Below are 13,992 nucleotides of genomic sequence, written 5' to 3'. Positions count from 1 at the left end.
TATTTCTATTCTCACTTCCCTTTTCACCTTTTACTTGTAAGCTAATATATTATTCTTTCTGGGAAGCTTGTTGTTTTATGGCTAATGCAATATTTGCATCTCACAAAACGTTCATCAATGTTCTGCCTGGAAATTGTGTTTGTAATAACACTGACAGATCTGAGAGAAGTCATAGAATATATACTGTTTGATGTGTAGTTAATCAGATGCAGGGATTACAGTGATGACTGTAGGACAAGTGTCGCTTCACATCTGGATAATATGCTGCTGAACTGCACTACAGTAAAAAGTGAGCAGTTTATGGAAAAGCTCTACATGAGCAAAGCCATTAACCGTCGAGATCCATTTAAGGGGATCCCTAGTGCTCGTGGAAAGGGGGATGGGAGGGATTCATTATATGCATTATGTGGATTGACGTTTATGATATTTTTTGTGACAATTTAAATGTAATAAATAAAAAAAATTAAAAATAAAAAGTCATGACTCAAGTATCAGATGAAAATAGAAATTCCCTAATACGTTATTATCAATGGATTTGCTTCTTACAACTGAGGATTAATGTAAAACTACAGAAAAGCTGTGTAGGAAATTTCTACTTTACCACTACTATAGTCCATAGCAATGGTTGGCATCTGGTCACCCTCTATTACACTGGACCAAGAGGTACAGAAACTTTGCAGTTTCCGTATCTCTCATAGACTATAATGGATAGAGTATGTGCATATCTCTATCTATAAGCCACAACTCTGCTGTAAAAGAGTCACAAGACACTTTATTTATTACATTTATATAGCGCTAAAATATTCAGCAGCACAATACAGTTTGTAATAACTCACATCAGTCTCATTCCCCATTGGGGCTCACAATCTAAATTTTTAATAAACCTATTTGTATATTTTGTAAGTGTGGGAGGAAACCCATGCCAAATGGAACGAATCTAGAAACTCCATGCAGATGCTGTCCTTGGTCGGATTCAAAACCCAGGACCCCAGAACTGCAAGGCAACAGTGCCAACCACTAAGCCATTGAATGCAATGTGTGGCCCTCGGATAGAGCCATGAGCCACTTCTGAGGCCCCCATTATGTGGTAGGCTGATCTCCACTGGTCTATAGTTTGCTTCCTACTTTGTCTTTTACACTATTCTGTAAACAGCAGGGTAATAGGAGCGTCTATAGGTAATTAGATTACTACTGCAGCTAATGGGAAAAAAAATATTATAATATCTTTCAATTAATATATATGAACTGATATTGTCAGAAAAAAAATGTCACGGAGAGGGAGTATTTACATCAGACAGGGTATTACACCAACCAGCAGACATTGCAGGATGGAACATTTGTTTATTCAAAGAATGGGGCAAAACATGGCAATATTCTGTGCAGGCCTCGTCTGGCAAAATAAAGCAAAGGAGTGCAACATCACCAACGGCTTCTCACTCCTAATGGTAGGTCCATAAAAAGCCCCATCACCTGACCAGCTCCAAGGCACCTGAAAGTTAAAGTGTTTTCTTTCACCAAGGCAGAGATTCAGTGTGCCCCTAGCCCTGCATCTTTATGTCATGTATTTTTGGAGCCTACCCTGGAAACAGGCTGTTCCCAGATACACATGTTTTTTTTTCTATAAAAAAAAGTCAAGGTAGTAGGTCAGAGGTTCCCTCTTCGTCAATCCGCTGAGTGGGATTTGATGTTTTACATATAGTGTCTGCTTTACAGGCCCCAAATGGTATTCGGGAAGGAAGGAGGATTTGTTAGTACAGTACTTTGTCTTATTGACTTTCTTATTTAAAGAGATCTGTCTCCACCATGACAGATTTTCTTTGGAGTTGTCTTTTTATAGCATGTGCAGTAGTGTATAGGGCACAGCTATTATGCGGCAGCTCACATCCACAGTGGAATTCTTCCAGGCCAATTTGTCGTGTTCCACAAGGAATCGCCTGCTAGAATTGCTCTGCTGTATCACAGGCAGATGATATTTTTCAAATACTGAAAGAAAGCTTCACAGTTAAACTATATTCACAGTTCTAGGGCTTATGTATGCCTGTGAATTTCATTACATGATAAATCCTGTAGTAACACCCATGAGCTCTGTGTACACTGGGATAACTCTAATTTAGATTTAACAGTTTGTAATGCCCGTTGCACACGACTGAGTGCCACTAGGACCGTTTTTTACAGCATCCGACTGGCACCCGATTGTTTTCACAGACCCATTCACTTTAGGCCCCATGCACATGGCGTGCCCGTAATCACGGCCCGCAATTGCGGGCATGGCCGGCCACTGATGGCTGCGGACAGCCACCCGCATTTGCGGGTTGTGCTACCATGCAAAGTATGGGAGCACGGACCGTAAAAATAAAAAGAACTGACATGTCCTATCTTTTCCGGTACACTTCTACGGCCCGGACACCATCCCGTAAATATACGGGAAGGTGTCTGTGGTCAATAGAAGTGAATAGGTCCGTAATTGCGGACCGTAATTACGGTCCGCAATTACGGAAGATTTTTACGGTCGTGTGAATGGGGCCTTAGCGGGTGGATCGGGTCCATGAAAACTGACCCGACTCTCTGATCCATGGAAAGGTAGAACATGTCCCATCTTTCCATGGATTATTAACGGGACCCGGCCAGCACACATGGTCGTGTGCATGAGGCATAAGTGGCACAGGCTCCATGCGCAGGGTTCTGCCGTGTACATTTGCCTGTTAGCATCATTTCAAACATTTAGAACATTTGTGTTATGTTGGGGTTTTCTATATCCATATAAGTAAACATTTGCAAATAATATTTAGTAAGTCTAGTGCGCTGTGGTACTATTCATTGCCATTTCCTCAGGGGAATAGATAAAGGCTCATGGGGTCTGGTGCCCCACCATCATGACAATTTTACTTATATATGGATTTTTAATACCCATCTGGGTTCTAAGGTTCTGTGAGAATATGTGTCATATAGCATATGTAGAGAAAGCATAACGGAACTGGAAGTATCATCAACTCATGTATTCATATAAAAACGCTGATTACATATTAAATAATATAAGATATACGGCTTTGGGAAAAAATAAATCTATTCAACTTGCAATATATTTTCTTGTTTTCTTGTGAGTGGTGGGGTATTCGTGACTATATACATTGGGAGCCCAGTCATCGTTGGTGAGGTGAGGAGGCCTGTGGGGCCCCCTAGCTTAGGGCTCCAGTTGCAACTGCGACTGCTGCAATCCTTATATCTACACCACTGCCGTTCTGTGGAGAATCAGTTATAACCTAAGAACGGAAAAAACTTGATCATATGTAGAGGTGGGACCAAATGGGTTGTATCAGCAACTTCTGAACCGGACCAGAGAGGTATTCATTAGCCTTTAGGACAAAAATCACTAGATTGTTCAGTATTACCTAGCCTCATATGAACTGCAAGTTTAGCGTAATTCAGCATGCGTAATCTCAAGTTACCACGCTCCCTGACTTATTGGCTTGTCTTGAATATTTTGACTTTTCCATAGTATAAAAGTGAAATCTGAGTTTAACTTTTAATATTTTAGTGGCTATATGTTAGAATGCATACTTTCAACCTTCTAAGGTTACAACCATCCACTTTGTGTTCTTTCCAGGGGTTACTAGATGTTGACCTATAGAATTATCAAATTAAATTTTTCACAATGATATACATTTATACATGGATGCTATCATAAGATTCCATGTTCAAGATCTAACCACTTGTTTTTACTAACACAGATATTTCCATTATAATCTGCATATTTGCTTGCACAGAACATTATAGTAACATGTTCTCTGACTCATCTAATATCTTAGATTTGGGAATATGCACATTCCTTTAAGTACAAAGCCATACTATTGTGTAGGAAATTAGTTTACTCTTTACTTACAACAAAACATGGTCCCGCAGATGTCTTCAAACACTCCTCCAACAGCCTCATACGTGTCCTCTGCAGTTCAGGACTCTCCCACTCTTCTGGTGGTATCCCCCAATATAAGTCTATAGCCTAGGATTTAATGTGAGCAGTAGTATTAGTATTCCAAAAATATAGGAGCAAATAACAAAAATCACCTTTAATTTCACAGTCCTTTGCAGTTCAAACTTTTTCTCTAGCTGTGTTAGATGTATTTGTACCTTGCTCAATGTTGGGTTGTATTCTTTCATCTATATAGCAACATATACCGTGACCAAGTCCTTACAATACCAACAGTTATAATCAGAGACAATGATGTTATGGGGCATGCTTACATTTTAGTAACAGTTTCCTAGTAATATCAGCAATAAAATGATATTTTGATACAGTTTTTTATTAACTCTTTTCCTTCGCTAATCCGTAGATTCACGTTGGGAATGGGTTTTTAAAAATGGCTACACAGGAGGGACCCAGTGGCAATGCTTGCGATCAGAAACATCTCTGATCGCAAGCATTTAAGCCTTCAGATGCCGATGTCAGATGGGACCACCGGCATCTGAGGGGTTTTTCACTTTCACTTTTTTTTGTTTACTCCTATAGCAGCTGGGAGACTTGTGAACGCTCCCAGCCCAGCTATAGGAAGACTGCCTGTGGCGGGTCTCGATAGCAATACACTGATTTGGCCATAGACTTCAATATTGTGATATTGCAAACTAAGCCATAAGCGATCTAATGATCGCAGTTTAAAGCCCCCTAGGGGGGCTAAAAATAGTAATAATTATTTTTAAAAAAGTTTTAAAAAATGTAAAAAAAAATGAAAAAGTGTAAAAATTCAAATCACCCTCCTTTCCCTAGATCATATATAAAAATAAATAAACAAAAATAAACACATTAGGTGAAAATTCCCGAACTATTAAAATATAAAAATATTTTTCAAATGCGGTGAACGCCATAGCGAGAAAAGGTAAAAATGGCAGAATCACAGTGTTTTTGCCACTTCAACCCCCCAAATTTTTTAATAAAAAGTGATCAATTGGGCACATTCGCCAAAATGGTATTAATAAAAGCCACATCTTTCCACGTACAAAAAGATGCCTTACACAGCTCTGTACACAGAAATATAAAAAAGTTACGAGGGTCAAAATATGGCGATGCAAAAAAAAAAAAAAATGAGTTTCTTTCAGACTTTTACATTTTTTTAAAGGTACTAAATAGCAAAAACTGTATAAATTTGGTATCACTGTGATCGTACTCACCCGCAGAATAAAGGTAATGTGTCATTTTCACCGTAAAGTGAACATCGTAAAAACGAAACTCATAAGAAAATGGCGGAACTTCTGTTTTTTTCCAATTCCACCCCATCCTGAATTTTTTCCAGCTTCCCAGTACATCACACATAATATTAAATAGTACCATCAGAAAGTACAATTTGTTCCATAAAAATTAAGCCCTCATAAGGCTGTGTTAATGAAAAAATAAAAAAAGAGTCATGACTTTTAGAAGGCGGGGAGGAAAAAGCAAAAGCATAAAAATGAAAAAGTCTGGTCCTGAATGGGTTAAAAGTTCCTTCTTTAATGGAGTATTACAGTCAAAATAATTTTTTGAAACTAAGAATGACAAATGTCATTCTTTACCATATACCATTTTCATACTAAAGCGTAATGCACGTATTCATATGCATGAAAGGAAGACCATAGTATAGAATAGCTACATTTGAAATGCTTTAGGTTACAATAGGTCATGGATAATGGCTGAGTGTTTTGAGAATAACCTGTGAAATCCAAGGACATTCTCACACTAATCTGACTAACTGACTTAACCTCAGTTATCTCAGCAAATCTTAGCTGTAGATGTAAATTAGATGTAGTGCTGCTAGAAATATTGGGTGTAACCTGTATATTTTTGGTCTTTTCCTTCGCCATCCTTTCCGTGAATGTCAATTTTCTCTTTATAACTGTCCTGAATGGATCGACTCCTTCTGGTGTAGGGCTCGAGAGCTGTACTGTGTGCTATGACCAATCAGCTGCCTCCCCCTGCTGCTCCTCCCCAAAATTCAACAAGTTACATTTTGTCCTACAGTTGCAAAAAAAAGTTTGTGAACCCTTTGAAGTTATCTGGATTTCTGCATTGATTACTTACATAAGAAACCACAAACCATGATGCTCCCTCCACCATGCTTCACAGTTGAGAAGAGTTTTTGGTGTTGGTGTGCAGTGTTTTCCTCCAAACATAGCATTGTGCATTTGTGCTAAAAAGTTCTACTTTTGTTTCTGTCCATAGAACATTTTCTCGGAAGCATTGTGAAACATCTAGGTGGTCTGGGGCAAACCTGAGACGGCTTCATTTGTGGTTTCCTTTCATGAGCACCATTATTGTTTAGTGTTTTTCCAATAATGGATACATAAGCAGAGGTTTTTGCAGTTTGGGTTTTTTTTGCTGTTACCCGTCGCTTCTTTCTCACCATTTTTCAAGGTTGCCTGTTGTGAACTTGGAGTGATCTTAACAGGACACCCACTCCTAGGGAGAGTAGCAACGGTCCTGAATTGTCTCCATTTGTAGAGACAATTTGTTGAACTGTGCATTGATGTACACCCAGGTATTTAGCAATGCTTTTATGGCCATTTCCAGCTTTATGCATCTCTATAACACATCTTTTGCAAGTTGTTTGCCTCGATGCATGACTCACACTAACCAATTTTTCTTGAGAAGAACAGATATGTCAGTAACCAGGCTTTGTGTGCCTATTTTTAAAAGGCAAAGCACCTGTGAAACCCACACTTACAATATTATATCCTTAATAAAAACGCCTTCTGCCAATTAACTCCTGAAGAAGTCATACAAAAAGATGTTCTTTTACTTTTTCTCCCTGCACTGTGGATGTTTACTCAATGTACTCAATAAAATACATGAACAGCACAACTATTTGTGTGTTATTAGTTTCGATAGATTGTGATTGTCTATAATCAGGGGCGTAGCTAGAGGCTCATGGGCCCCGATGCAAAAATTCTTACTGGGCCCCCCCCCCCCGCAAACTTCTCATGGCCGACGGTCCACTTTCAGCTGCATCGCTGGGTCTCCTAAGTGACCCAACAATGCAGCACTAGCAGCCGGGGGCGTCACTAAGGCTGGGTTCACACACACTATTTACGGATGTAATTAGGGCGTTTTAGCATTGAATTACGTCCGAAAATGCGGCTCAAAAGCGTCGGCAAACATCTGCCCATTCATTTGAATGGGTCTTACGATGTTCTGTGCCGACGGTCATTTTTGTTTACGCGTCGCTGTCAAAAGGCGGCGCGTAAAAAAGTGCCTGTCACTTCTTCAGACGTAAATGGAGCCGTTTTCCATGGACTCCATGGAAAACCAGCTTCAGTTACTTCCGTAATGGACGCAGCAAAAGACGCCTCCACATGCCATTACGGCTGAAATTACGGTGCTGTTTTCTCCTGAAAACAGCACAGTAATTTCAGCCGTAACGGACGCTGCCGTGTGAACATACCCTCAGGGCTTAAAATGTCCGGGAAATAGCCCCAATACATATGTGTCCGCCCCAAAAAATAGTGTGTATATGAGACAGCATAGCATATCTATAGCACTACGACCCTATAAACTATGGATAGGATTAGATACAGTGGCTGAGCAGACAGTATCACACATGATAGGATTAGATACAGTGGCTCAGAAGGCAGTATCACACATGATAGGATTAGATACACAGCTCAGCAGACAGTATCACACATGATAGGATTAGATACAGTGGCCCAGCAGACAGTATCACACATGATAGGATTAGATACAGTGGCTCAGCAGACAGTACCACACATGATAGGATTAGATACAGTGGCTCAGCAGACAGTACCACACATGATAGGATTAGATACAGTGGCTCAGCAGACAGTATCACACATGATAGGATTAGATACAGTGGCTCAGAAGGCAGTATCACACGATAGGATTAGATACACAGCTCAGCAGACAGTATCACACATGATCGGATTAGATATATAGGGCCCAGCAGACAGTATCATACATGATTGGATTAGATACACAGCTCAGCAGACTGTATCACACATGATAGGATTAGATACAGGGCCCAGCTCGCTGACATTTTGCTTCTTTATGTGTTACTGATTATTTTTGTGTTTGTGTTTTTTTTTACAGGTTCGGTTGTTGGACTTCGGATTTGAGGACTTCAATGACGGCGTTTTTTTTATTCTCAATAAAATGGTTAATGAGGGTTGTGTTTTTTTATTTCAATAAAATATTTTTTCTATGTGCTTGTATCTTTTTAAACTTTATTATCACCGCCTTAGTAATGGCCGCTGGCTGATTGACAACCTCCATTACTAAGGCGAGGCTTAATGTTAGGCGGTGCAGAGGCCAACACTAAACCCCATTATCACCCCGGTACCCACCGCCACCAGGGGTACTGGGAAGAGCCGGGTACAAACCAGTACCCGACCATCTGTAGTGACGGGCAGGCACCGGGGTGGCCGCAGGCTGGTAGTATTAGGCTGGGGAAGGCCAAAAACAGTGGCCCTCCCACCCTTGTAATACTGCCTGCTGCTGCTGTGTTGTATCTGGCTGGTTATGAAAATTGGGGGGGACCCGACATCGTTCTTTCCAATTATTTTTTTTTTTTTTTTTTTTTTTTTAAATGACGTGGGGTCCCCCCCATTTTCATAACCAGCCAGATACAATAAAGCAGCAGCAGGCAGCATTACCAGAATGGGAAGGGCCACTGTTTTTGACCTTTCCCCTCCTGATAATACCAGCCTGCGGCCACCCCAGTGGCCAACCATCACTAGAGATGGTCAAGTACTGGATGGTACCCGGCTCTTCCCAGCACCCCTGGTGGTGGTGGGTACCGGGGTAATAAAGGGGGTTAGTGTTAGCCTCTGCACCTGCTAACACTAAGCCCCGCCTTAGCAATGGATGCTGTCAATCAGCCGGCGGCCATTACTAAGGCGGTAGTAATATAGTTTAAAAAAAAAAACACAAAGACATAGAAAAAATATTTTATTGAAATAAAAAAAAAACCCACACAGCCCTCATTAACCATTTTATTAATAAAAAAAAAAGCTGTCATCGAAGTAGTCCTGGAATCCGCCGTAGTCCAACGACCGAACCTGTAAGAAAACACACAAAAAATTATTAGTAACACATGTGGTAGGGTATGTGCACACACACTAATTACGTCCGTAATTGACGGACGTATTTCGGCCGCAAGTACTGGACCAAACACAGTGCAGGGAGCCGGGCTCCTAGCATCATACTTATGTACGACGCTAGGAGTCCCTGCCTCGCTGCAGGACAACTGTCCCGTACTGAAAACATGTTTACAGTATGGGACAGTTGTCCTGCAGCGAGCCAGGGACTCCTAGCATCGTACATAACTATAATGCTAGGAGCCCGGCTCCCTGCACTGTGTTCGGTCCGGTACTTGCGGCCGAAATACGTCCGTCAATTACGGACGTAATTAGTGTCTGTGCACATACCCTAAGGCTTAGATACAGGGCCCATGTGTGATACTGTCTGTGGGACCCTGTATCTAAGCCTACCACAAGGTAGGCTTAGATACAGGGTCCAGCAGACAGTAATCTTATACAGTATAAGATTAGTGTGTGCTGGGGCCCTGTATCTAAACCTACAGTGTGGTAGGCTTAGATACAGGCCCAGCAGACAGGATCACGCATGGGCCATGTATCTAAGCCTACCATGTGATTGGCTTAGATACAGGGCCCAGCAGACAGGATCACACAATCTGTGATCCTGTCTCATGGGCCCCCTAAGCCTGATACATCGTAGGCTTAGGGGTTGTGCAGTCCCTAAACATTGATGGCCTATCCACAGAATAGGCCATCAATAGCTGATGTGTCGCCCGGGACCCGCAAATCAGCTGTTTTGAAGGGGCCGCAGCACTCGTACGAGAGCTGCTTCCCCTTCATTTCACTACTCGCTCACACTGTGAATCGCCGACACCGATTCACAGTGTGACCGGAATGAAGTGACAGGAATGAAGGGGAGCAGCTCTCGTACGAGTGCTGCGGCCCCTTCAAAACAGCTGATTGGCGGGTCCCGGGAGTCAGACCCCGCCAGTCAGGGCTAACCTTACCTTCCTCTTCGGCCGCGGCGGGAGTTCTGTAGTCTCGATGCTGTGCGCGGCGGCATAGCGCTGTGACGTCATGCGCTGCGCACAGCGCCTGACGTCAGGACCTCCGCTGCGATCCGGAACCAGGAAGGTAAGTAAAGTATGTTACTATAGTAACAGGGGCCCGCGGCCCGAGTTACTATAGTAACTTTTTATTGATGTGGTGCGGGGGGCCGTGGGCCCCCCTGGCTTCGGGGCCCGGTCGCAATTGCGACCGCTGCGACCCCTATAGCTACGCCAGTGTCTATAATTGTGACTTAGATAAGAATCAAACCACATTTTATTAGTAATCAATGCAGAAATCTAAGTAAATCCATAGGGGGTCACATTCTTTTTCCTGCAACTGTATAACTGAATAATTTAGTTGTGTAGATCATGAATTGCACTGTGAGACTGACTTAGGGTCAATAATATCTCCTGGTCAATATTATCTACATCGCTGGTCTTGTTCCCTTTTTAGGGTAGGGCTACTTGGGAAACTTTTTGTCCCCGCAGACTCAGTGTATCTAGCACACAAGAAAATTCTTCCAAGCCTTGTATAACAATTAGGCATAAGGTAACAGCTTGAAAACGAGAGAAGTGAAATGAAAATATATAGATGTAGCCACTTTCATAATAGTAACGTATCCTTCTACAAGTATGGTGGCAGGCAGTAATGATAATTCATCTTTGGTACAGTGTTTGCCACGAGCAGCAGCTGCCCCCAAGTTTTCAAAGCACCCTCAAATATATTTTTATCATTAAAGCAGAGCATTTATTAAAAATCTAGTTTGAGATATTTTCACTTTTAGTATAGTGTAAAATATTGATTTTTTTAACATGAAAAATTATCTGGTGCCAAACATTTTCTTGCTTAGAGCATCTGTGCCTAGAGATAAGCATAACAGAAGGAATGATTACAATGATTTGGATTCCTGTTATTTTAAGCTCTGTTCCTTGAAGGAAACATTGATCTTTTTGTAAGGAAACTGCAACAACTATATTAACTAATATCTCAAGTGCAGTTCATACACACAGTAATATGGACACATGCTACTCCTAAGAACTAGAATATATAACTTATTGTATCTGATTATTAAGTATTTGTTGTTCTTGGCACGCTGAATCAAATTGTTTTTCATTTAGAACTAGATACAACATCATTTATTACATTTGAAGAGAACAGAGGGCCAGAAGAAGACAGATTCATCCCTTTGACTCCTTAGAACTAGGACTGCGGTTTCTATGAACTCTAAGGGTATGTCATAGGTTTCCATTTGCATCACCATTGATTTCAATGGTAACGGATCTGGTGCAAATGGTTTCCGTTTGTCACCGTTTTTTAGGGGTTCCATAGTTTTGACGGAAATCAATACCGTAGTAGACTGCGCTATTTATTGCGTCAAAACTGTATGGACATGCATCCTGTTAACTCTCTCAGTTCTTTCGAATTGCAAAAAAGAATCACAGAGTAAAGGAGTATATGTGACAAGTTGTTAGATGCCCTAATATAGAAGGACCTAGTTACAATTTCCCTTTAAAGGGAACCTGTCTCCAGCATTTCACCTATTGAACTCTACCCCTCGCTGGCCGCTGCTGTCAAAAGTTCATTGCCGTTATCCCCTCTCCTAAACCGTAAATAATGGTCTGCAAACATTTTGCACCTGTTCGTTCCTCTTCTTATGCCCACCCACCGCCAAAAACTGGCCCACGCTGAATGCCGAAATCTCATCAGAGAGAGTGCGCATGTTCCTGTCATGTATGGTCCGTCACCATTCCCTGCTTCGTCCAGACCTCAAATCTAGTTACTGTGCATGCGCCGCTATTTTGTCCCGTTATGCGCACGCACCAGAACATGATATCGATGCGCAGACGCGGGATTTTGAATGTGCTGGGGGAGGCGAGGAGCTGTCAATCAAAGGTAAGGAGGCGGGGTTAACTCGGAAGGGCTTGAGAAATGAAGATATGACTCTTTTTATTTTATGCTCATTAGCATACGGCGCAGGAACAATAAAAAACAGAATACTACTGTTAGAAGATAATTATAGATGATATAAAAATGATTTATCACCTATTTCGACCAGTTATTGCTGGTTTAATAGGTGAAATACTGGTGACAGGTTCCCTTTAAGGGCATAGTAACAATGTATATTTGTTAAAAACTCGCCACTATATATCATGGAGGGAATTGATCTGCCTTAAACATATTCTATCCATCACCTATTCCTAAAGGGAATGTATCACCTATGGTATTTTTTTTAGCTAATTAAAACCACATAGTGAAATATATATATTTTTTTCATATTGTTTTTGTTTTATGATTGTAGTTTTTTTAAATTTTATTTTCTGTACATGATAATGGGGGCAGCTATCTTGCCTGTGGTGCTCCTCCGTTCTCTTAACTGCATTCAGAGATATTCTTTACAGCAGCCACAAGGACCATAGGAAACAATAGTCTAAGGCCCCATGCACACGAACGTTCTTTTGCGGCCGCAATTCCCCCGAAAATCCACGGGAGAATTGCGGCCACATTCATTTCTATGGGGCTATGCACACGACCGTAGTTTTTACGGTCTGTGCATGGCCCGGCAGCCCGCACCGCAAAAAGAACGGACATGTCTTACTACGGCCGTCTTCTGTGGTCCGGGCTCATTTGCGGGCGGCTTGCGGCTGACAGTCCGCTGCCGGCCGACCCGAGAATCACGGGCGTGCACATGGCTACGGTCGTGTGCATGAGGCCTTACTCACTGACTTCTATGGGAGAGTGTTCTAGGCATGCTCTGTAACCTGAGTAAAAGTCATTTTGGGAGGGGGATCTGTGTCCATCACCTACTGTCAAAGGTGGATCCTGTGTTATCTATATAGAGGTGTTACCTGTCATTGTAATCCTGACTGTGATGATAATTTGATAACTGTTGAGAAGTGATCTCTATAGAACAGGATGTGTCAGTCTACTATAAGGCTCCGTGGCCAGAGTAAAAACGTCAAGATTTCAGGATTATTTTAATATAGAAAATGATATGAAAAGTAAAAAAAAACATCACCAAAAATTCTTTCAAAAATATGTTTAACATAAAAATGTAATTTAAACAATAGTCATTTTCTGATGACACATTCTCTTTAGGCTCCATATGTGAACAGATACTGATGCTTCAGCCTTTCCTTTCTAAATACTATTAATGCCAATCATGTAATCAAGAGTTCCTTTATTCATATAGCAAATTACACTGCTATTCCCCTAATCTATATCCACTATGGGTTGTCCTCCAAACCACTGCAATATATGCAATAGAAATACCTAATATAATGGGCAGGTTACCATATTTTCTACGCTGTTGTGGGTAATATTTTAAGGGTATGTGCACACGCTATCTTCAGCTGCGTCCTTTCAGACGTAAAAGCTCCTCCTCGAATTTTGCGAGCCGTCTTTGACGCCTGTAATCTTGAGCTGTTCTTCATTGACTTCAATGAAGAACGGCTCAAATTACGTTATAAAGAAGTGTCCTGCACTTCTTTGACGAGGCAGTCATTTTACGCGACGTTGTTTGACAGCTGTCAAACGACGACGCGTAAATGACAGGTCGTCTGCACAGTACGTCGGCAAACCCATTCAAATGAATGGGCAGATGTTTGCCGACGTATTGGAGCTCTATTTTCAGACGTAAAATGAGGCATAATACGCCTCGTTTACGTCTGAAAATAGGTTGTGTGAACCCAGCCTAATGGTGGCAATTATATGAACATACTTCCAAAATATAATTACATAAACATCAATCTTGCAGGATTTTAATGCATATTTTAGGGTTGTGGTCCAAAAACTAATATCGGTGATTAAAGAATGGGGACCATGATTTATGTGATTAGAATTTAGTGAAAAACTTATATTTTGTTGTTATCATTCTTCATTATTTAACCCAACTACAGTATAAATCCAAATTAATGCAAACAAACCAACCTG

At 41.3% G+C, this 13,992-nt stretch overlaps 1 protein-coding gene across 2 annotated transcripts in view; it reads right to left on the bottom strand.

The window, feature by feature from the left end:
* The window catches only part of NWD2 (NACHT and WD repeat domain containing 2), a 253,510-nt gene that overhangs the window by 109,685 nt on the left and 129,833 nt on the right, over positions 1 to 13,992 (bottom strand). For both annotated transcript variants that reach the window (XM_075858996.1, XM_075859004.1), the window contains exon 3: positions 3,881 to 3,997. In XM_075858996.1, the coding sequence (XP_075715111.1) occupies positions 3,881 to 3,997 (117 nt within the window). The remainder of the gene's footprint in view (positions 1 to 3,880; positions 3,998 to 13,992) is intronic.

The sequence above is a fragment of the Rhinoderma darwinii genome, chromosome 1, assembly GCF_050947455.1.
Source record: "Rhinoderma darwinii isolate aRhiDar2 chromosome 1, aRhiDar2.hap1, whole genome shotgun sequence".
NCBI lineage: Eukaryota > Metazoa > Chordata > Amphibia > Anura > Rhinodermatidae > Rhinoderma > Rhinoderma darwinii.
Note: the sequence above shows the minus strand (reverse complement) of the source record. Positions and strands in the feature narration are given on the sequence as shown.